This window comes from Ostrinia furnacalis, unplaced genomic scaffold, assembly GCF_004193835.3.
Source record: "Ostrinia furnacalis isolate ACB-3 unplaced genomic scaffold, ASM419383v2 OfSCF0088, whole genome shotgun sequence".
NCBI lineage: Eukaryota > Metazoa > Arthropoda > Insecta > Lepidoptera > Crambidae > Ostrinia > Ostrinia furnacalis.
The window spans coordinates 148217-170542 of NW_021130327.1; the positions used below are offsets into that span (position 1 = coordinate 148217).

The 22326-nt window shown below is 35.0% G+C and overlaps 3 protein-coding genes across 4 annotated transcripts; 2 read left to right on the forward strand and 1 right to left on the reverse strand.

Annotated features, from left to right (window-relative positions):
• Window positions 1-61: 61 nt before the first annotated feature.
• RpL37-1 (ribosomal protein L37a) lies at window positions 62-1737 on the forward strand. Its single transcript, XM_028302766.1, has 3 exons — window positions 62-170; window positions 347-482; window positions 1561-1737. Exons 1-3 carry the CDS (start codon window positions 168-170, stop codon window positions 1698-1700), a joined length of 279 nt encoding a protein of 92 aa, XP_028158567.1. The 5' UTR covers window positions 62-167; the 3' UTR covers window positions 1701-1737.
• Window positions 1738-7604: 5867 nt separating this feature from the next.
• Window positions 7605-8407, forward strand: kermit (PDZ domain-containing protein GIPC-like protein kermit). The gene has a single exon (XM_028302790.1). It carries the CDS (start codon window positions 7964-7966, stop codon window positions 8234-8236), a length of 273 nt encoding a protein of 90 aa, XP_028158591.1. The 5' UTR covers window positions 7605-7963; the 3' UTR covers window positions 8237-8407.
• Window positions 8408-15383: 6976 nt separating this feature from the next.
• On the reverse strand, window positions 15384-20157 carry LOC114351341 (uncharacterized). Of its 2 annotated transcripts, none has more exons than XM_028302523.1 (3): window positions 20037-20157; window positions 19593-19819; window positions 15384-19220 (listed from the first exon to the last, which is right to left on the reverse strand). In XM_028302523.1, the coding sequence occupies exons 1-3, from the start codon at window positions 20092-20094 to the stop codon at window positions 18945-18947; spliced, it is 561 nt and encodes a 186-aa protein (XP_028158324.1). In that variant the 5' UTR covers window positions 20095-20157; the 3' UTR covers window positions 15384-18944. The 2 variants fall into 2 exon arrangements, with proteins under 2 accessions (XP_028158324.1, XP_028158330.1); XM_028302529.1 differs by having other exon boundaries at window positions 19970-20055.
• Window positions 20158-22326: the final 2169 nt, after the last annotated feature.

Consider the following 22326-nt stretch of genomic DNA (forward strand, 5'->3'; position numbering starts at 1 on the left):
TTAACATTAATAATAAAAAATGTAGTCGTAGGATAATCGGCAGATATTCAATTATAGTTCGATATGCATATAATTTTAATCGATTAGACTCGATTCACCAACTTTATATCCAACCAAACACCTTACCACATCACTAAAGATTCTCTTGGGCTGTCAATTCTGACAAAATGGTACTGTATTTCGAATTTGTGAAATAAATCTTTAAAAATCCATACAATTTGGAAATTAAATGAAAATTTGTGCAGTTAATTATGACCGGTTTAATCTACCAAAATGGTTTTAGTGTATATTTACGAAGATTCAAGGAGTGTTGACTTTATAACCTACACCTCAATGTTTATTTCAGACGAAAGGAACGTCGAGCTTTGGAAAGCGCCGGAATAAGACCCACACATTATGCCGAAGATGTGGAAGGTCATCATATCACATTCAGAAATCTAAATGTGCTCAGTGTGGCTACCCTGCAGCGAAACTGCGATCCTGTAAGTAGCTATACTTGCAACTTCATTTTTATAACCTATTATATGATGTTCATGAATTATTTTCTCAAATAAAATGTTCTAGTATTTTATTCATCAATATCATTAGTTTCCTATTGGTTGTCGTATGAAAATGTATCCCTGTTGACTACATAGTTGTAACAACTTTTGAGGATTACTTGGTCAAACTTAAATCATTATTTTCACACATGCATCTGATGTATCTTAGGTTAGAGTAAAATTTGAATTGAGTACCTATCGAAAGTTCATAGCACCCAACGTGACCCAACCGTCACTATCATTTCAATTTAATACACTAGTAACTAATCCCAGTGTTGTTCTTTTTGCTGGGCAGCAATATGAAAGAACAGATAGGTACTAAATGCACATTCTCTAGGTTAAAAATTTGCCAAGTTCTTGCCTGTCAAAGTTTACTTTAGCTACCTATTTATACTTGGAGCAATCTTTGATTATACATACAAATATACAAATTAAATGGAAGCTTTTATGTTCAGACAAAACTACTTGACAATTTTTAGACTATCACATCAACTATACTAAAAAGTGTCACCCAATTTAGGTATACAATTTTAAACTAGGTATACATAATTTTAATTTATGACATGTACTTATTCATAATCCTACACTGATTGAGGACTTATTCTTCATAGGAATATTTCCTTGTATAATGTAGGTATAGAAAACTGAAATATTTACCTATTATAATTCTTAGTTATTATTTTTTATAAATAGATATTTCATACATGTTAATCAGTGATCATAGATAGTTATTTTGGTTAATTGTCCACATACAATTAAGCAAAATGCCGACTAGAATGCCGGCATTTTTAAATAATAAATAATTAATAAATTAATAGCAAGTTTCAAAAAAAATTTGTTTGATACACTCAACGTCAAATAGTTCCCGACGTCCAGGGTGACCAAAAAGTTGTAAACACAATCAATATAAATGCTGAGTGTACAACAGTGATAGGTCCATAGAATAAATTGTCTTTGCAAACACTATTTTGTTTATTCTGCTGTTCAGAAATAATATAGACTTTGCTTTGTTCTATTACAGACCACTGGTCAGTGAAGGCTAAGCGCAGGAAGACCACTGGTACTGGCCGCATGCGTCATCTGAAGATCGTCAGGAGGCGTTTCCGCAATGGCTTCAAGGAGGGCAAACCTACCCCTAAGAAAGCTGTAGCCTCCTCGTAGATTTACTGCTAAACATTAATAAAAATCCTAAAAAATATGTTTGTTTTATTTTGTACTAATATCTATTACATAAGATACTTCCTGGGATAGTTTTGTAAATTAACTCCTAGTCGCCCGAAATGGAAGCAAGTGGGAATAGCTCCTGGCTGGGGTTGCCTACTGCTGGTGGTGAAGAATTATTTAATTATTTTATTTACATACTATTTTTAAAGTAGGTAACAAATCTCTGCAAGAAAAATTCAATTTTTGTTAAAACCACACCAACAAATTCAGGAATGTATTGGAATGGAAGTTAACATAACTGGTGATTTTATTTTATTTTTGTTCTTGAAGAAAAACAAAAACAGTCTAAGTAGTAATATTAAAAAAGGTAGTATGTTTTTACATTTATTTATTGTCTATTTTATTAAATAATCGCGGGGCCGAGATTAGGGATCTGAATTATTGATACATCTCAATATCGAGTGGCCGGTATTAGGGAAATGTGCATTAAAACGGTAAAAAACATTTAGCTATTTTATATGTTAGCAGTAACAATAAAATTAAAAGAACTGCTCAGTTTGATCATTAGATCCTAAAGTCGGCCACTTAAAAAATATTTTTATCAGCTAAGTACGGCCGATATAAGTGAATCGATGCGTTATAGTAACGGCCACCTTAGAATACCTCGAGCTTTATGATAAACAAGAACTTGGAACATTTTTTTTAAACAATAATATTAGCATGTAAATAAAAATTACTAATAATTCCGTTAACCCCTCTTTCGTTCGTTCGTTTCAGCCGAAAGACGTCCACTGCTGGACAAAGGCCTACCTCAAGGATTTCCACAAAGACCGGTCCAGCTCGTGGTCGCCACTCAAGAACTTTCCTGGCCCAGCGGCCATCAGCTCTACGAGCTATGTGCCCCGCCCACTGCCACTTGATTTTAGCGATTCTGCGGGCTATGTCAGTCACTCTGGTTCTCCTACGGATCTCCTCAGTTCTGATTGGATCACGCAGGGAAACTCCGAACATAGCACGCTCCATCGCCCTTTGGGTGACCTTGAGCCTTCTTAAGAGGCTCCTTAACCCCTCATGGTAAGCTAAATATAATTGTGACAAGAGTGGGTTTACCACAAGTCGAGCGGGCGGCGGGGATGATCAAACCTGCGTTCCTCGGATCACAAGTTGGCTACTTAGTTGCACCGTTTGGCTATTGTGGCTTCAAGTTTTATTGATTTGACTAAAGAAGAGTTTGCTTGCCACCACTGTTTAGTGCAAAAAAAGGCAAACTTAATGCCAATTATGGCATTCTTCACCGGTTAACCTTAGGGCCCAAATGAAATTAGAGTAAGTGGTGAACACAAAACATGTTTAAATTGAGTAATATTGTCTTGCTGGTTACTTATTTTAAATAAATCGAATAAACATACATATGAATAAATACAAAAATATATCACGAATCAAAATTTTTTATTAATTGAAGTTTAACTGGCGCCCAACGTGGTGCGTTTTTTTTTTATATCGTTATTAACCGAGAATAAATAAGTATTATGAAGCAATCGCAAATGAGTCACAACACTCACAACAGCGTTTAATTTATTTTTACTCACTTTAAGCTACTTTTTGAAATACTAAATCTAATCTTTACAGTCCGAAGTTAGGGGAATTGTTGTATCTTCTTTTCGGTGTTTTTGGGTAGGTATAGTTCTGTAACCAACTAACAAAATGGTCTGCAATTTTTTTTTCATTATTAATGATAGATAAGAGCTAACAAAAGCTATTTGTACCTGAGTTGAATAGAAAACGTTATTAATTTTTTACAAGTCTTATTGACTTTACTTCACTTTAGAAAAGGTATGTCGATATTAAGGGTCACCGGCGGCGGATATTAACGTGTAAGAGGCCGTTATTAAGGGAAATTGGCATACTCGGAAAAAAAAATCTAGGATTATCCAAAATTACAAAGGATTCGTAATTTTGCGAATGTAGTAATGAAGTTTCAATATTCCTCTACCCAAAAAGGGCACTGCAAGAAAGCAAAAGCTATTAACGTAAAAATTACGAGCAGTCAAAGTCCAAAAAAAGTTGACATGGCCGATATTTGGTGCCACCACCATAATACGAATATTAATCGAGGCAGTTCGGACGGTAATAAATTACTTAGTGTAACAAATGGCAATAATAGTTATCACTAAAATTATGATCATAAATTTAAAATATTCGCGTTACCAAATTATAAAAAATACAAAGGTCGCGGGTTCGATTCCCGGACAATGTCAAACATTTTGCGGGCACTCTGTTCGCATTGTTCTGCACGTTTCTATTTAATTTACGAAACATAAGTTTAATGTAATAATATAAAGTAAGTAATACCTAGTATTATAATTATCTGTGGTAATACTTAGGTAGTAAGTACTAGGATCCTAAGTAGGTATAAGTATGCTTTTTTTTTTTAAATTTATTGTTTGAATCCAACTTTCAATTGCATCATGTTATTGTTAAGTGTTGTAGGCAATATTATCTATCAATATTCATCAAAGAGGCATTCTCATGATGACGTGCTGTGTAAGCGCGTCGGCCGCGGCCGGCCGCCTGCGATCGTTTGCCTTCCGCGACTCGTACTGTGTCGAGTCCTCTATTTAGTATAGCCAACCAACTCCATCGAAGTCGAACAACATTCATTNCTCATGTATAAAAAATATTGTCTTCTGTAAAGTTGACTAAAAATCCGTTTAGTAGTTTTTACGTGAAGAGTATCAAACATCTATACTATTCCATACTCACAAATTTTCGCATTTATAATATTAGTAGGTAGGACACTAAAACTGCATAATTTTAAATAAATCATAATTAATTCTCAACAAATTAATTGCTCAGTGCATTCAACTAGCGGCCGCCCGCAACTTCGTACGAGTAGAGTCCGTTTTATCCCCTTATGTGTGGAATTTCTTAAAATCCTATTATATGCTTCGTATTATTTCCTATCAGTTCCTATCCTTAAATAAATAGATAAATAAAATCCGTTCTTGGCAGATGTCTACACCCTATAAGGAACCTACCTGCCAAATTTCAAGTTTCTACGTAGGTGTCAATACCGGCACCAACACCTTATTATTTTCGTTATCAATTATTATTATCAAACGTTTAGGTAGTAGGGCAAAAAAAGAATGAGACATGTATAGGCTCCTTAAGAGCATTTGACGATTTGTAAGTACTAATTTAATTAGTCTAAACAAATAAAGATAATTATGATTTTGATTTTATCAAAATGGTAATTATTATTTAACAAACGTTTAGGTATTCACTTAGTCAAGTAGGTACTTCAGTATTTTATAAATTTTAATTAGCTATGTTATAAATATACATGGCTTTTAAATCATGTTTGCCAGGGGGGACAACTCAGTCCCCAAATCATTGATTAAATATCCAGTCCGAGATTTTGGAACAGTCAGAAATATATTTTTTTCGTTAAATGTTAATTATTATTTGACATCCTACGTTTAGGTATTTAGTTTGGCAATATGGCATTTAGTCAGGTACTCCAGAACTTCTTAAATGTTACAAAAATATATGGCTTCTAAATACCCAATGTTTGCCAGGGGGGACAACAGTCCTCAAATCATTGATTGAAAATCTAGTCCTGTTGTCTCCCCTAGCCAGGGGGGACAACAGGATTTTGAAATCCTGTTGGCTCCCCCAGGGGGGCCAAGCAGGGGGGACAACAGGACTGCACCGAATCGATGCGTTATAGTAACGGCCACCTTAGAATACCTCGAGCTTTATGATAAACAAGAACTTGGAACATTTTTTTTAAATAATAAATAATAATAATATTAGCATGTAAATAAAAATTACTAATAATTCCGTTAACCCCTCTTTCGTTCGTTCGTTTCAGCCGAAAGACGTCCACTGCTGGTCAAAGGCCTACCTCAAGGATTTCCACAAAGACCGGTCCAGCTCGTGGTCGCCACTCAAGAACTTTCCTGCCCCAGCGGCCATCAGCTCTACAAGCTATGTGCCCCGCCCACTGCCACTTGATTTTAGCGATTCTGCGGACTATGTCAGTCACTCTCACTCTGGTTCTCCTACGGATCTCCTCATTTCTGATTCAATCACGCAGGGAAACTCCGAACATAGCACCCTCCATCGCCCTTTGGGTGACCTTGAGCCTTTTAAAAGAGGCCCATTGTAAGCTAAATATGATTGTGACAAGAGTGGGTTTACCACAAGTAGGTACACAAGTCGAGCGGGCGGCGGGGATGATCAAACCTGCGTTCCTCGGATCACGAGTTGGCTACTTAGTTGCACCGTTTGGCTATTATGGCTTCAAGTTATATTGATGTGACTAAAGAAGATCTTGCTTGCCACCACTGTTTAGTGCAAAAAATTCTTCACCGGTTAACCTTAGGGCCCAAATGAAATTGAAGTAGGTAGGTAAGTAAGTAAGTGGTGAACACAAACATGTTTAAATTGAGTAATATTGTCTTGCTGGTTACATATCTTAAATAAATAGAATAAACACGCATAATTATGAATAAATACATAAATTATATCACGAGTCAAAATAATTTATTAATCGAAGTTCAACTGGCGCCCAACGTGGTGCGTTATTTTTTATATCGATTTAACAAATAAGTACAATAAATAAGTATTATCAAGCAATCGCAAATGAGTCACAACAGCGTTTAATTTATTTTTCACTCTAAGCTACTTTTTGAGATACCTACATCTAATCTTTACAGTCCGAAGTTAGGGGAATTTTTGTAACTTCTTCATTTCGAAGTTAGGTAGGTATAGTTCTGTAACCTACTAACAAAATGGTCTGCAATTTTTTTTTTCATTATAATGATAGATATAAGTACTAAAAAAAAGCGATTTGTGCCTGAGTTGAAATAGAAAACGTTATTATTTTTTTACTTCTTATTGACTTTACTTCACTTTAGAAAAAGTATGCCGATATTTTAAGGGTCACAGGCGGCGGATAATAGTGTTAGAGGCCGATATTAAGGGAAATTAGCATACTAGGAAAAAACATCTTTATTATAAAAAATAACAAAGGATTCGTAATTTTGCGAATGTAGTAATGAAGTTTCAATATTCCTCTACCCAAAAAGGTCACTGGAAGAAAGCAAAAGCTATTAATGTAAAAATTACGAGCAGTCAAAGTCCAAAAAAAGTTGACATGGTCGATATTTGGTGCCACCACCCTAATACCAATATTAATCGAGGCAGTTCGGACGGTAATAAATTAGAGTAACAAATGGCTATAATAGTTATCATTAAAATTATGATCATAAACTTAAAATATTCGCGTTAACTACCAAATTATAAAAAATGCAAAGGTCGCGGGTTCGATTCCCGGACAATGACAAACATTTTGCGGACACTGTTCGCATTGTTCTGCACGTTTCTATTTAATTTACGAAACTTAGGTAGGTATAATAAATAAATAATAAATAAAACGTTTATTGCCAGTAAAACCAAATACATAAAGTCCTTATATCTAGCGGATACCGCACTAAGCAAAGCTTGTGTCGCAGTAACCTTTAATATTTGTTACACAAAATAATCATTACTAAGGGGTCTGGGAACATTCAGATCAGACAATTACTAACAGTTATATACAGAGTGTTATTAACCAGGTAAATAAAATTACTTACAATATTTTAATGCTACAATGTAAAAAATTAAATGTTATGTAAATAGGTAGGACTAGGATCCTAAGTAATATGCTTTTTTTTTAATTTATTGTTTGAATTCAACTTTCTGTATCATGAGTTATTGTTAAGTGAACTTAAGTGTAGGTAGTATTGTAGGCAATATTGTTGATCAAAGAGGCATTCTCATGATGACGTGCTGTGTAAGCACAGTATGATTTATCTACTGTGGTGTAAGCGCGTCGGCCGCGCGGTCGGCCGCCTGCGATCGTTTGCCTTCCGCGACTCGCGCTGTGTCGAGTCCTCGATTAGTAGCCAACCAACTCCGTCGAAGTCGAACAACATTCATTCAGTCGCCACGGGGAACGGTCGCCGCTAGCTCGTATCGAGCAACTTACGCGGGTTTTCAATGCATTGCCTTCAACCGTATACCAAATAATCTTATCCAGCATCGCCATTGGGCGATAACTTATCGTGTGCTATGACGCGACGGCACATTTTAAAGTTCCTGCAAGATAAGCGACGGTGGTGATTAAAATTTTATTGTGTTCGGCTGGAGAATGTGCTCGCGCTGACGTTCTCGCTATAGAAAAATCTAATACCGTTACGTAGTGCTCGATTGCAATGTCGCTGTTTAAGAAGAAGGCACCGAAGTACACGCCGCCTCCAGTGCCGCCGACTCCCACGGAGGAGTACCAGCAGCAGAACGGAGCTGACAACAACAATGGCACGCAGAAGTCACAGTTAGTGTTTCACTGTCAGCAAGCGCATGGAAGCCCACTGGGGCTCATCTCCGGCTTTTCCAATGTCAAAGAGTTGTATCAAAAGATTGCAGAATGCTACGATTTTCCTGCAGAAGATGTAAGTACAAACGTATTCAATCGAATTAAGTTGTAATTAAGTCGAGTTAACAAAAACAACTAAGTAAGCTCAGTGAACCAGTTTTTCCAGAAAAGGGAGGGATCTTTTATAGCTATGCTTGAAGCTGCAAACCGATTGCAAGTGACTAATAAGTTATTAATTAGCGGTTTACCTCATTGTAAGCATACTTAAGTTATAAACTTGAATAAATACTTATAGCCACATTATTTTGTTTTGTACCCCGGCCTACTGCTCCGAACACTAGTAAAAAATAAGTAAATCGCTTAAAAACATCAACGAATTACAAATAGAGTCATTTTTGACATCATTTTGCGAGTGAAGATAAGTATAGTTTTATAAGTTACTAAATTGGTGTCACCCTACTTTTTGCGTGACACTCGGGACAATAATAAAGTAATTTATTTATGTATAATATAAGGATTTCATTAAATGTAGGTATCTAGGCTATTTGCGAAGAGAAGAGACAACACTCATGCATGATGCACACAATCATACCACTTAGAAATGTTCTGGTTTCATCAAAATCGATTCTAAAGTTTTTACCTGACTGCCAAAAGAAGGATTAATGTTCAGTATCTGTCGATTTACTTATTCAGTGTATTACTATAAAATACGAGTACCTAATAATATTAGGTTATGTGTATTCCTGAGTCCTGACAATAGAGATGTACCTACTCTTAGGTACATTTTTTTCTATGGCCGCATTTATAACAAAAATACTTAATAGGTAAGTAGACTAACAAAGTTTTACTATAAATTCAGGACATTCCTAAATTGCCAGGTTTCGATCGTCCTTATAATAATTGTAAAATTAAATAAGCAGTATGATTTATTTATTATGGTTTAACAGCAGCTTTACTGGTTGGCGGTAACAGCGCGAGCGATAAGAAAACATATTCAAGTAGTAGGTACATTAATTGCGTCACTGCTATATTAGCACTAATTAAAACGCTGAACAATAAAATTTGTACTCTTGATAACCAGGCTGTGGTACGATAGGGTATTATTTGTGTTGAACAGAGAATACTGAACCTAATACGAACCAAACAAAATTAAATAGTCCTAACTAACTAAAAGTACCTACTGTATTTAACGTAGTTAGGTAATTATTAATTATTTAACTTAGGTACCTACCATTAATTAGTTACAAATTCATTTAGAATGAAAAAGATTTCGATTAAATAAAGCATTTAGATTAACTAATTTATTATTTAATAAATTCCTAAATAATTACAGAGGGCATCCCAAAATGTAGAGGTGTTTTTCCTTTGAACACTCATTTTACGTAGCTACTAGGCATACTAACGAATAGATACTAACAATAATGAACCAACTTACAGGTTCCTTTTTAAGTAGTTATAGGACAGGACGTGGGAACAGGGGGCATGGTCTGGTCATTGCTCTTCAACCCGCATCTTTAGAAACTGAGGGTACTTTACTACCTACTTCTTAAGTAGCTAGTTAGAAAGACTGATTCTGGTATAAATAGTTTTTTTTAACTGTTACCAAAGTTAATAAATAAGTAGGTAGGTAAGTAGCATTTAAATCGTCATTGTTATTGTGTTCCTGATTTTGATGCACTTATTTCGGAATACGAAATAGGGTGGATGCACCAGTCTCAAACCAATTAAGGCTTCTGTAGGTAATAGAGTAACTTATTATTAGTAACTTATTATTCGTCGTACTTATTATTAGAATAACGAAGCTGGTAACATCAACATTATGTAGGCAAGTATTTTTTCTTTACTTTAAATGTAAACGTTTCGCGTTGTAACAACTAGTAACCTACCTAATTTACTCGTGACACATGCTTGGAAGTCGAACAACTCAGGGAGAAACCATTGGTGAAATCACTTCGGCATAATTAGTTATAGCTGTGCAGTCTACCAGTGTGTAGGTACCTACTTTGTGCGTGGATGATAGACACCACCAACTATGCTACTTACTTAGTTTACTACATAGAAAGTAGGTAGATAAGTAGGTTTAAAATATGGATAAAAATCAGTCTATCGTTTTCCGTAAACGTAAAAGCTTATTTATTAGGTAGAAGTTAACTATGATAACTATGTAGGTATTCTGTGGTAGAAGTAGAGTTATAGGTAAGGACAGTTCATAGTTTTTTAATACTTAAATAATATATTTTACAGTGACAGATAAGGAGAGGCTTTCTCACATTAACTAGGTTTTGTTGCAGCTTACACAAGAAATATTTATTTCGCGAGCTTAACTGATAGGACTTTTTTTAAAAAATAAGTTGCAAAGAGCTCCTTTGCGAGTTGTAGTCAGCAAGTAGGTATTATCCTCAAGATGATTCAATAATGAATCATGCGCATCGAAAAAATACCATTGAATAAATCTTGTTTATGACGTTGAACAATAACACCACGCTACGTAATGCCTTAGGCATGCATGTAGGCACAGTAGTGACGACAAGGTCTTGATGTTGATAGGAAAATTGATTATGTGTACCTAAATAATAATGACTTCAGTTAGATAATAGGCTCGTAAAACTGTAATTAGGTAAGGTAGGTAGTTATGTAAGTACAGTATGTTAGTTAATTAATTAAATCAAACGCCGAAGTAATACAATATTATGTTACTACTTACTTAATTATCTTTCATTTCTGAGTTCGGTCAATGTGTAGATGTCACTTAATCAACTTATAAGTTATAATCCATTTATCAATTGTTTGAAAACCCCGCGATCACTAACTTAAAAATGTCGCGAATTACCTATTTAATAAAATGTGACGTTCTTGTCGACTGCACATCCACCCTACTTTTTCAAACTAGGTGTGGGCGAGTGTTCACCCTTTTTCTATTGAAGTCCCTTCTAAAAATAGTACCTACCGCAAGAAGCGTTTCCAATCTTACATCTGTCATTATTTTAGTGCGTTCGTACCTATTTATACCTTTTGTGTGTACAGGGTGTTTCTTCTAGTTACGTAACGTGTTAACCGCTGTAATCTACTTTAAATTCACAGCCTAAAATAGGTGTACCTAGGTATTTAACCATCGATGTGGCTAGGTAGGTAATTAGTAAATAATGAAAACAGTATCAAGCAGGATGCACATTAATTATCAGATTTTGATTTGTATAATTAGGTTAATGGATAAATTTATTTTTGTGAATCAATCTTTTCGCCATTAACAATTTCAGTTTCGAGAAGAAAATATTGAAAATCGGAATCTTGATAAGCAATTATTAATTATTAAAGTGTATTTATTATTATTTATTATTATTAATATCTCGCTCAATGATAGGTAGATAAAAATTGTGAAATCGGTACTTAGGCATTTACTTAGGTACTTACTGAATTATTAAGTTACAGTAGGTATAGGTACCTACTATGTATAATTAAAATGTCAGCTCAATGTAAGCTGCACCCTGCCGAGAGCAAATTAATGTAAAAAGTATTCCGTGGAAATGTCATTGTTCAGAAGTCTACAGCTAGACGACGCAATCGCGATGCTCCAAAAAATATTCAGTTTCACCAGATGACGTAGTGTTTCTACATCGACGTGAGTGATACACTGTTTAGCGAGGCAGGCCGGAGCTAACAAGCGACATGGCGATATTCACAAGGTAGCCTTGAAAGTAGACGCGCCTCAGTATTTTCACAGCCGTGAAATATCAAAAGCTGTGTGGTCGTGCCATTTTCGCCGCAACCTTTCTACGACCGTCACCGGTCGTTGGTTGAGCGAGATTTTCAGGGACGCTCATTGTTTAGATTTTGATAACGAAATGTCCTATTATCTAAGTACTTACTATTCACGTGCCTGCGTAACAGTTACAAAAATTAGTAAGTTTACTCACATATCATGTGGTTTAGGTAGGTACCTAATTGGTAATACAAATTTTATTATCCGTTAAACGCTTTCATTTAGTACTATTTAGGTCTATAGTACACACACACACAGACAAGTGTTACAAGTGCTAAGTTATTTTTATAACTTACCTACATCCTATAGAAAATCTTCACGTGCGTTCTCTAACACCCAGCCTAATCAAATCGCAGCTGCGCAGCCCACAGTTAATGCTGATGCTATGGCCGCTCTTATTTTTTTAGCCGAGTTGTTTAGGACTTAGGCTCTGACTGTTACAATGTTGTTTTTTAGAAAATTAATAGAGAGTTTTACCAAAAAATAAAACTTACCTATTATTTTTTNGCGAGGGCTATCTGTAACAGTTCGTTCGTTTCAGCCGAATGACGTCCACTGCTGGACAAAGGCCTCCTCCAAGGTTTTCCACAATGAACGGTCCTGCGCTGCCCGCATCCAAGCTCTTCCCGCGACCTTCACCAGATCGTCGGTCCACCTAGTAGGAGGCCTGCCCACGCTACGTCTTCCAGCCCGTGGTCGCCACTCTAGAACTCTTCTGCTTCAACAGGTAGGTACTTACCTATACATAATGATGGAAAACTTTCATGTAAATAAAAAACAAGTAAGTAGAGGTGGTACTTAGAGGAGAAACGTAAAGCAAAGCAATTTTTTAGTCTCTATGAAAGGATAAATTAGGTCTTAGTCTTTATAGGTATTCCATGACCACACTCCACAATTTTACATCAGTGATAAAGGATACTAGTCACATAGGCAATTATTAATCGAACCTGGTAGGTAAGTACTGTGCTGGCACAATTACCCTTCTTATGGCGTTTATGTGTGGACATCGAGATATAATTTACAGTGGCAAAGGTAGCAGTGCCTTACTTATTTTCTCGTGTTCAGGTAAATAATTTTGTAAGGTACGTTTATGTAAACTCGCCTATTAGGTATATTATGATCCGTATTCAGTTAAATCGTAACACGACACGAGAGGGATTATTCCGTATTCGACCCATGACAACTCAACCCATTTCTTCACTCATCCCAAATTAGTATTCCTAGCTCAACCCATTACATAATTTCGTTATTCTACCCAAATGCATTCCTTACTCAACCCAAAGTAAATATACCAAAAATAAGTATGGATAGCAAAACAACTTTTACTTTATTTTGAGAAATTTAATAATGATAAATACATACCAGTTGGTACATTTATTTATAATTAAATAAAAAATAATAAAAAACATCACCTACATGAAAAAATTATATGAGTATGTTGATTAACTAAAATATATCAAAGATTTAATTTTATTTTAAATTCATAAACAAATTAAGAGGTTCAAAACTTATACTGCGGGATTAGTTGTCCACATGAATACTTTATTATTTTTCTTTTGTCATCTCATACCGCTTGAAAAAAAATACATTGTATTATTTGAAATATTTGTACATTCATGAACAAGTGTCTGGGGAAAAAATTATACGCCATAGCTTGGTTATACTGATTTAATAAAAATCACAGTCGTTTGATTTATAGTAGATTTATAGTGGATTTATAGTAGTAGAATCTACTTTGCCATTATTTGATTTGTGTCCTTTTGTGACAAACGTTTTTCAAATATATTATTGTATCAGAACTCCTGCAGTTTTATTTAATAGAATGATCTTAACACAAAAGTTAACTGAGCTTAAATTTCTAAAAAATATATTTTTATTCTGACCGTACATAAAAATCTTATATTTTTTAAGTGGTTTTAAAATGGGTTGAGCTAGGAATGTTTTTGGGGTGAATAAGGAACATAAAATTAAAAATTGGTTGTGGGTAGAGTAAGGAACAAAATTGGGTTGAGTAAGGAAAAAATAATGAGTGGGTTGAGTTGTCGTGGGTCGAATACGGAATAACCCCACGAGAGGTTAGTAGGTAGGTATGATACCTACCTACTAAGCTACTGTATGATAATATCTACAATTTGTTATGAATGCTGACGTGCGTGACGCTATGATGAGTCGAGTGTAAATAAACGTGAGTTGCTATCTAGCGTGGTCCCGATTCCTCGTTTTATTATAAAACTGAACTTATTTTTGCACGGAAGTGTCATTCGAAAAATCTCCATTGGCTAGCTTTTATAGCAACTTGTAAAGCAAACTAGATTTTGCCCGCGGCTTCGCCCGTATGAAATTCCGATTTGTCACATAAAGACCGACTTGACACTTTTCGGTGTGATTTGGCCAATTATTACAGCCTAGTAAACAATACTACCTGTAGTGTCATCAAAATCGGTTCAGTAGTTTTTCCGTAAACGAGTAACAAACTGGACAATTGAACGTGATGTGTAGTCACTCTTTTACTTATTAATTTGACCGTTTTTGGTGTAATTGCTTTGGTAACTATAAAATCGGCTATAGTTAGTGCAAAGCAAATTCAGAATCGCACCCCTTATATCACGGCTAATTACTTACTATACAAACTATAAAACATTAATTACCATAGTTGCTGACTGATAAATATTCTAACACTACTTGATATCAGCAGTGTATTATACACCTACCTATCAACAATTATTTTCATTTCAAATTGGCACTACGCCCAAAATAATGTTTACGCCAAGAAACGTGACCAAATTTATTAGTTAACGCCGAACACTCGACTTTATATCACATGTAGGACAAAAACGCCGATCTATTTCTGCTGGATCAGTCATTCGAGTTATTTGCAGAAAAGCAGATTAACTATGAAATCTTATTATTGGAATTGTTCACTTCACGTGAAATGCGTGTGTATGTGTTGTGTGTGAATAGAGCTAGATCTCACAAAATAAAACAACTTGTACATATAAAAATATTTTATTAAAAACATTTTGGTAACATTTAATAAGAACACTTAGGTAAAAATAAATCGACCTCAAAATCATTTTAAAAGAACAGCCTGGACTGGAAGTTCACGGAGGAAGCCGGAACAGCAAAAACTAAAATAAATAAAAACAATGATAACATTCTAGTCAGAGACATGTCTAATTGACAACCAGAATTAAGGCATCGCAAGAATAATTATTTAAGTACGATAAAATACCTACGGCTATTATTATAATTACAACAAATAAACGCCTAGTGTCTATCTTTCAGTTGCGACTGCGCGCTGCGCCGGCGCGGCCCAGTAGGGCGCGCGAGTATTATTGCCACTTCGTACACTCACGACACTTGCTTGCCACTACGCCGTAATTATACACTACTAAATACTAAAACATTCCAATTATACGAAGCTATGTTAAAATTTTACCTAACTAATAATAATATTAACATCTTCGGCTAATTTTGATACTAGAATGATATAAACATCATCTCATATTGTACTCTTAACATTACGCTGGATTAAATTATAAGTGAGGAATTAAATACATAATATTGCAAGCATTACTGAGATTGTGCACTACGTGTTTTCGTTAAACGTAACAATTGAAAACTTAAAGTTAAAAGGAAGATTGCTTATATTGAAGTTGACAAGTGTGGTCCGGCTGCGCCGGGTAATACATTCAGCTACGATAAAGGAACAGTCATAGATTAAATTACGAGCATTGGCACTTTCAATATTAAACCTTAATTACACTCTCGAAATAGCACTGCATATCAATAACCAACTTAAAAACTAAATTCAGATCAGTCATTTATGATATCACATCAAAATAAACAGGGAAATACATAATATGTGATTATCGATTGGATATACTATATCATATATATTATATTCTTTTCAAAAGAGGTATTAATTTTCTTAAGGGTTACTAAAAATATTGAGCTCTGCGCCGCGTGCGACGCACTATATCACGATAATACGAGAACAACATTGAACCAATAAGTTTTGGTACTTGGAGTTCATCTCCGAGTTAATCTATTTCGCTAAACCTACATAATGCTTATCAGATATACGTAATGCTGGCGGGCGCGTTGGCGATGGGCGCGCGCCCGTCGCCTATCCAAAAACCCTTCATACAATTTTCATTATAAAAATACTGTCATTTGACTACAGTTCATGAGAAAAAAATATTTACTCGTATGTGAATGAACAATAGATATAATACAACACATCGATAATATCATGTAAAATGATTTGACTAAATAAAAAAAAATGCATAAAATTGAAATGATTAAAACATTGTAAAATCACTTGAAGACACAGTAATGGAAGGTACTAAATTGATATTTTAGATGATTTTTGTTAAATAAATAATAGCACAACAACCAAAATATTTGGCAATGTGGATTAAATAAACATTAACAACTACTACCCTTGGCGGCTAACTTATACACGAAACTGGAATGCAAATATTGCATCGCACCTCGGCCTCAGTTGCGGGCGGCGGGCGGCGGGCGGCGACGGGCCGTCGCGCTGCGCCTGCGCAGGCACTCACAACACTAACTAACCTGTGCGTATCGCTCCCAATACTTTCCTTTGAACTACATTCGATTGAAGCTTGTATTAAAAACTAAAAATAATGAATGCAACATTTGATTTTAAAATAACCAATAACAACCATTTTGTGAGTATGTGTGACTGAGGATATAGCACACTAGGCAACGGAAGGCGCATCCAAATCAATTAAATTATTATTCGCAAAGCTCTTCGGATGTGCCTTCCAAGAGGGCATTTGTATTACTTTCAGCTGCATTCTGAGATCCATGCTATATGTTCAGTCATGACCCACTGAATCATAAATAAATACATAAATAGATTTGTATATTATGTTATTATTACAACTACTTCATACGATTTATGTTCATAGCCCAGTAAATTGATTATTATATAGACAAAAAGAGATACCTATATGTAAGCGTGTAGTGATGACTCAGGATAAAGCAGCTGATAAATAAATAATGTCGTAAAATTTGGATAAGATAACTGCTTTCGATGTAAATTTTGATATTATAAATAAATAAAACTTAAACAAAATAAACACTGCATGGATTGCCATGGATGTTGGTCCCTTCCAAAATATTTGCCAAACCTCTAAGCAAACTCCATATCAATTAATATGTAAATGAAATTTTGAAAACTACATACTGTATTGTCTCATATCAACATTTTTTATAAAAATAACTTTGTGGGGAATATGTCAACATTATTGTGTACAAATACTCCAGTTCCAATTTAAAGCTGATCACAACATAGCAGAACTAAAGTCGCACAAAAGGACAGTATCAATAATTATTATTCATTATAGTTAGTTAGTATGTTATACATTACTTACACATAATTGAAAGAGACTCACACTATTAAATATCTTGACTAAATTAAGAGACCACAAATATTACATTTTATATATGCACATACATAGAGATATTGCCAGTCTGTTAACGACACTTAATATAATTTCACTAGAAGCCCAGCATCTGGGCGTATCAATGACTCAAACGATTTAAAACTGTCTGTAACAACTACTAATACCTTAGAATATCTAATCACTGCATTAATTTGTGATGATATGCACTGATAACCCACTTTGACTATGTTCTGCATGGGCTCGTCGTAATTATGAGTTGTTCAAGCTTTCTCATCAAGTCGCTACGAAGTTGATTTAGGGCTGTGTCAAGATCGTTATCCGCTAGTTTAATATGTCATCACTATTATTATGTAATGATCGGACGGTACATCCAACAATCATAATTATACCTTAAAATTAACCTACAGCTTGGCTTTTAAATTCGTGCCTATCTCGTCAAAATCGTTAATTTAAATTACATCCGAGAAGCAGCCTTTTGGTTTAAACAATGACGATCCTATTGATAAATGACTGTGGAATATATCTAAATCATTACTTCTAGAGACTAAAGAGAATAAAAAACAATATTTAAACAATAACTATTACATGTAATGGTGGGACTCAATAACACATTATGATAAAAGTAAATGTCCATAATTTAAATATTGCTTTAAGAATAACTGGACACAAAACCTTACTGGTTGTACATTTTCAACCATTAATTTTTATACTAATCATTATAAATTGCGTAATTAAACAATTTATAGTTAATATAATATGCACATTAAACAATTATATTCTTTGGATAACAAATTATCAACACGTCTAAGAGGAACTAAGTGTGGCACAATAAATATTTTTAATTTTATCTGCCTTTGCTATAGCTATGAAATGTAGGAGTGTCACAAATTTTGATCATACCAATTTCGTCTTTGCAAACAATTTTTAGAATAGTAGGACCTAGAAATGCTGATTTGGAATTAGTCTGCAAAATGTATGGCATTGCAAGTATTAATTAAGCCTAACATTATCACACAATTAAATAAGTTAAAAACAAAAAACGAAGTCACGTATCGTCGCGCCTAACATTCACAGAATTTGTCAAAAATTGCCATGTTTAAATTAAGATCACAGTATTAAGTCACGTTTAAAAAATGTAACTCTACGAATGCGCGAGACGATAACAAATACAATATTCCACAGTCATCTGCAGGACATAGGCCACAACAGGGAAGCATTTCAATCAAAATATAGGAAAATGTCACCAAGCCTTTGACTTCAGTTCAAAAGGAACTATAAATAAGCATTTGCTCATCAAATTATTACAGTTCATTATCACATAAATACCAATCATCTTAAGATAAATTAGTAAAAAATATGTCTAAAACAGCAAACCATATCGTGAGCAAATTCATAATAAAATTGTTTTGTAAAAATTCCCTGCCATCTAGATTTCAAAATGGCAGGTCGTCATAAATTCATTTAAAAATAATATCGCTGAACTAGAGTCATTGGCTAACAAACTAAATGATGGTGAAACGATCACCCAGTGACGTTAGAGAAGTTGATATGCGCCCTAATGTGTCCCAGTCATACCCGCTCAACATTTGTTTGTTCTGAATTTATGCTGTCTCACAGTCACGTCAATCCGTGGCAGCGACAACCCAAGAGAAGCCACAAAGGCGACAGGTATCTTTTACATACTGTGTGCGAGTTCCGTAGGGTCCGAGGCGGTGGTACTGCGAGCGGTTGGCGAAGAACAGCGCAGGGTTGTTGGGGGGCAGCACCGTAGCTCGGTAGTTCCACCGCGGGTCAGTGATGTTAGCATACAGGTCAAGGATGTCACGACCTTGGTACATAATCTTGACATCTTCATTTTTTTCCTTCGGACGTGGCTGCACCACAGGTTCAAATATTTTCTGTAATGAACATAAGTAATATAAGACAATATGTAGGTAGCAAAACAAAAAACTGCTAAGATAAGCAAGTCATTCATTACAATTTTGTAAGTTATTGGATACCAAATACTGATAGCTGTGATATTAGGTTCAATTTTGCATGGGTTGGGATTTTATAGCCTTGCCCATATTATTATCTGTATTGAAGAACAAAAAATCAAAACCGAATTATAGATCTCAACTCTGTTTATTGGTTATGTGTGAACATTATCGAGTGATAAATGAGAAATATTGATAGCGAGGTGTAGGTATTCGCCATTATGGATTATTATGAAAATAGAGAGGTCAAGGCCAGGACGAACGCAAACAAATAGTGCAAATTTTCCAACATACCTTCTCTGTAGTCTGAGGACTAGACGGCAGGGAGTCACTGTTGACCGACTCCGACTTGAGCGACCCCAGCGAGCCGATACCGCTAGATTCACTGGACACTGACGGACTCGGGCTCGTCTGAGACTGAGATAGGCCCGCTATTTCTATGATATGCCCGAATGAGTTGAATGAATTGAAATTCTCCGTCTCCAAACCTCCCAGAGGTAGTGCAACGCTCAATGCCATGTCTGCAATCGGAATGTAAATACTATAATACAATTACACGTGCAAAAAGGCCACTGCGTGAGAACACTGTATAAAATATGTTGACAGAATTGAACGCGCCAAACAGGTACCGTATTCTTGTCACAACACAAGCCATTTATCGTAACACTCACCTAAGACTAGAATCGCAATCGAAAAATGCAATATCACGCGGTAGGCAATGAGTAAAACAATAATTACCGAAAAGTGTAATCCCCAAAAAGCACAAGCCTCGACGTAGTTGAAAAAGATCGAACATTTATAAAGTGAAGTTAGCTACAATCATGGATTTGCGTGTGCGTGATGTCGTCGAGCGCCAACCGGAAATGGAGAGGTCGGTAAAGCAGTCTACTACGCAGTTGCGCTCAACAAATGATTATTAAGATTGAAATATTGAGCCTTATTTGAGTAATCATAAAATTTATTATCATTGTTAAAATTATTAACAATTTGCTAAATTAATATTTTGATGACTAAATAACAAAATGCGGTTTTAGAGTTAAAAGTAGCTCAAGTAGTAGCCATCTGAGCGACATCTAGTGGCGAGTGGTAGCATTTCAACTTACGATCGCCTCACCTGCTCGCATTGGCTTTCAGTTCACAAATATAGATGGCGCACCTTGGAAAGTTAGTTTTGTGTCGCGCCATAGATGTCGCTTTCCTTTGACTTCTAGTTTTATATGGTGTGTATAGATGGCGCTATTTTTTGAAATAGTGTCCAAAAATAAAGGTTTAAGGTTTAAGTAGTTTTAATGGATTATTATTAATGTAATTAAAAACTTGTATCATTAAATGTAATACCCCGTTACAGAACGGGACTATTCCCACCTCTCGTTCCCACCACTGCAACTCCTGTGTAGCCAGGATCTACAGCTTGACCGCCACAAAAACCCAACCAATGAAGGTCAAGTTTGTCCCGGGGGAAAGTTAAACTGTCATTGGACCCGCAACGAAATTAATCAGAATAACATAGGAGGAGTTCGAAATTAAGGTTCGACTTCCCTCCATTGCAAAGCGGATGACAGGTGACAAACAAAGGTTTAAAACCTTTAAGAAAAGATTATGCACCACGGACAATAAATTAAATTAAGGGGGCCTATCTTATGAGCAATTAGCAACTACCTGCCAATAATATTTTTCACAAAATCGCTTAAAAGCACGGAAATTTTTCCTTGTCGCGACAAGATCGGTGTAATAAATTGCGGAAACAGATGTATGTTGTATTGAATTAAGCATTATATTATCACGTTCATGTTTCCCGTTACAGAAGAGAGGATGTTTTGTAAAGGACGTTTATAATTTGTTAATGTAGGTAATACCTACTCGTAATTTTGCTAACCTCGTAGGTACGTAGTACGTCTTATGTACGTAGTTACTTACTTATTAGGTTTATACTACTTAGAGGTAAGTAAACATACCTAGTTGCTTGTCCAAATAAAAAAAAATCCTACTAAAATCTACTATCTCATTAAAATTGTAAGGATGTAATAATTATGTATGAAATATCAAAATAATTTAGGTAAGTAGGTAGCATCAAAGGGTTACAAAGTTAATAGCTTACTAACGAACGATCTAGGCATTTATTTATTGTTTAAAAGCAAAATTAAATAATAAGGTGGATATAACATTTTCCGGTTATAAATTAGAAATTATTTTATATTCCAACTATTTTATAGGTATAGGTTGATTTGATAAGTAGGTACATTATATTATTTTGCATATAAAGGCAAACTTTATTGGTATTCAAGATTTACATATTTATATTTAAAAAAATATAAAATAAATAGTTTATTCATGGAAATAGGAGCGCTCGAGCGTTACAAGTTTTTTGTAGGTAGGTAAACAAGTACCTACTCTCGATAAATTACTACATTTAAATGCCTTAATCAAAGTATGACCACAGAATAATAATAAGTACTGTATGACTCGATTCTTACATGCATTACTTATACAAAGACAATTCATTTTATTGAACAGTAATCAGAACCTTAAAAATCCCAATCATATGTAGATAAATTCGGCATTATTACAGACAGATGGATTTAATAAACACCTCTCAAATGGTAACGAAAATGGTGGTCTATAAGTTCATCATCATCATCATCATTTCAGCCACATGACGTCCACTGCTGAATTAAGTATGTCCTTCCTTAATGATTTCTAGATTAGCCTGCATCGAGTGCCTTCCTACTATCCAAGAGGTCGTCTGTCCAACTTGTCTTGGACATCCTACGCTGCGCTTGTTGGTACGTGGCCTCTATTCCAGAACGTCCTCCATCGACCATAATTTTTATGAATAAACTACATTTATTAATAAGAATAAATTAATTTATTACTTAACAAAACTTAGCCTAGATACGTTTGGATTCACTTACTTAAATTAAGGTTAGTGTGCGAATGTAAAATTATATTAATACCTAAACTAAGCAAAATTGTTTGCCTGTGTCTTAGGTACTTAGATACATAAATAGAACGTCTAAAATTAACAAAT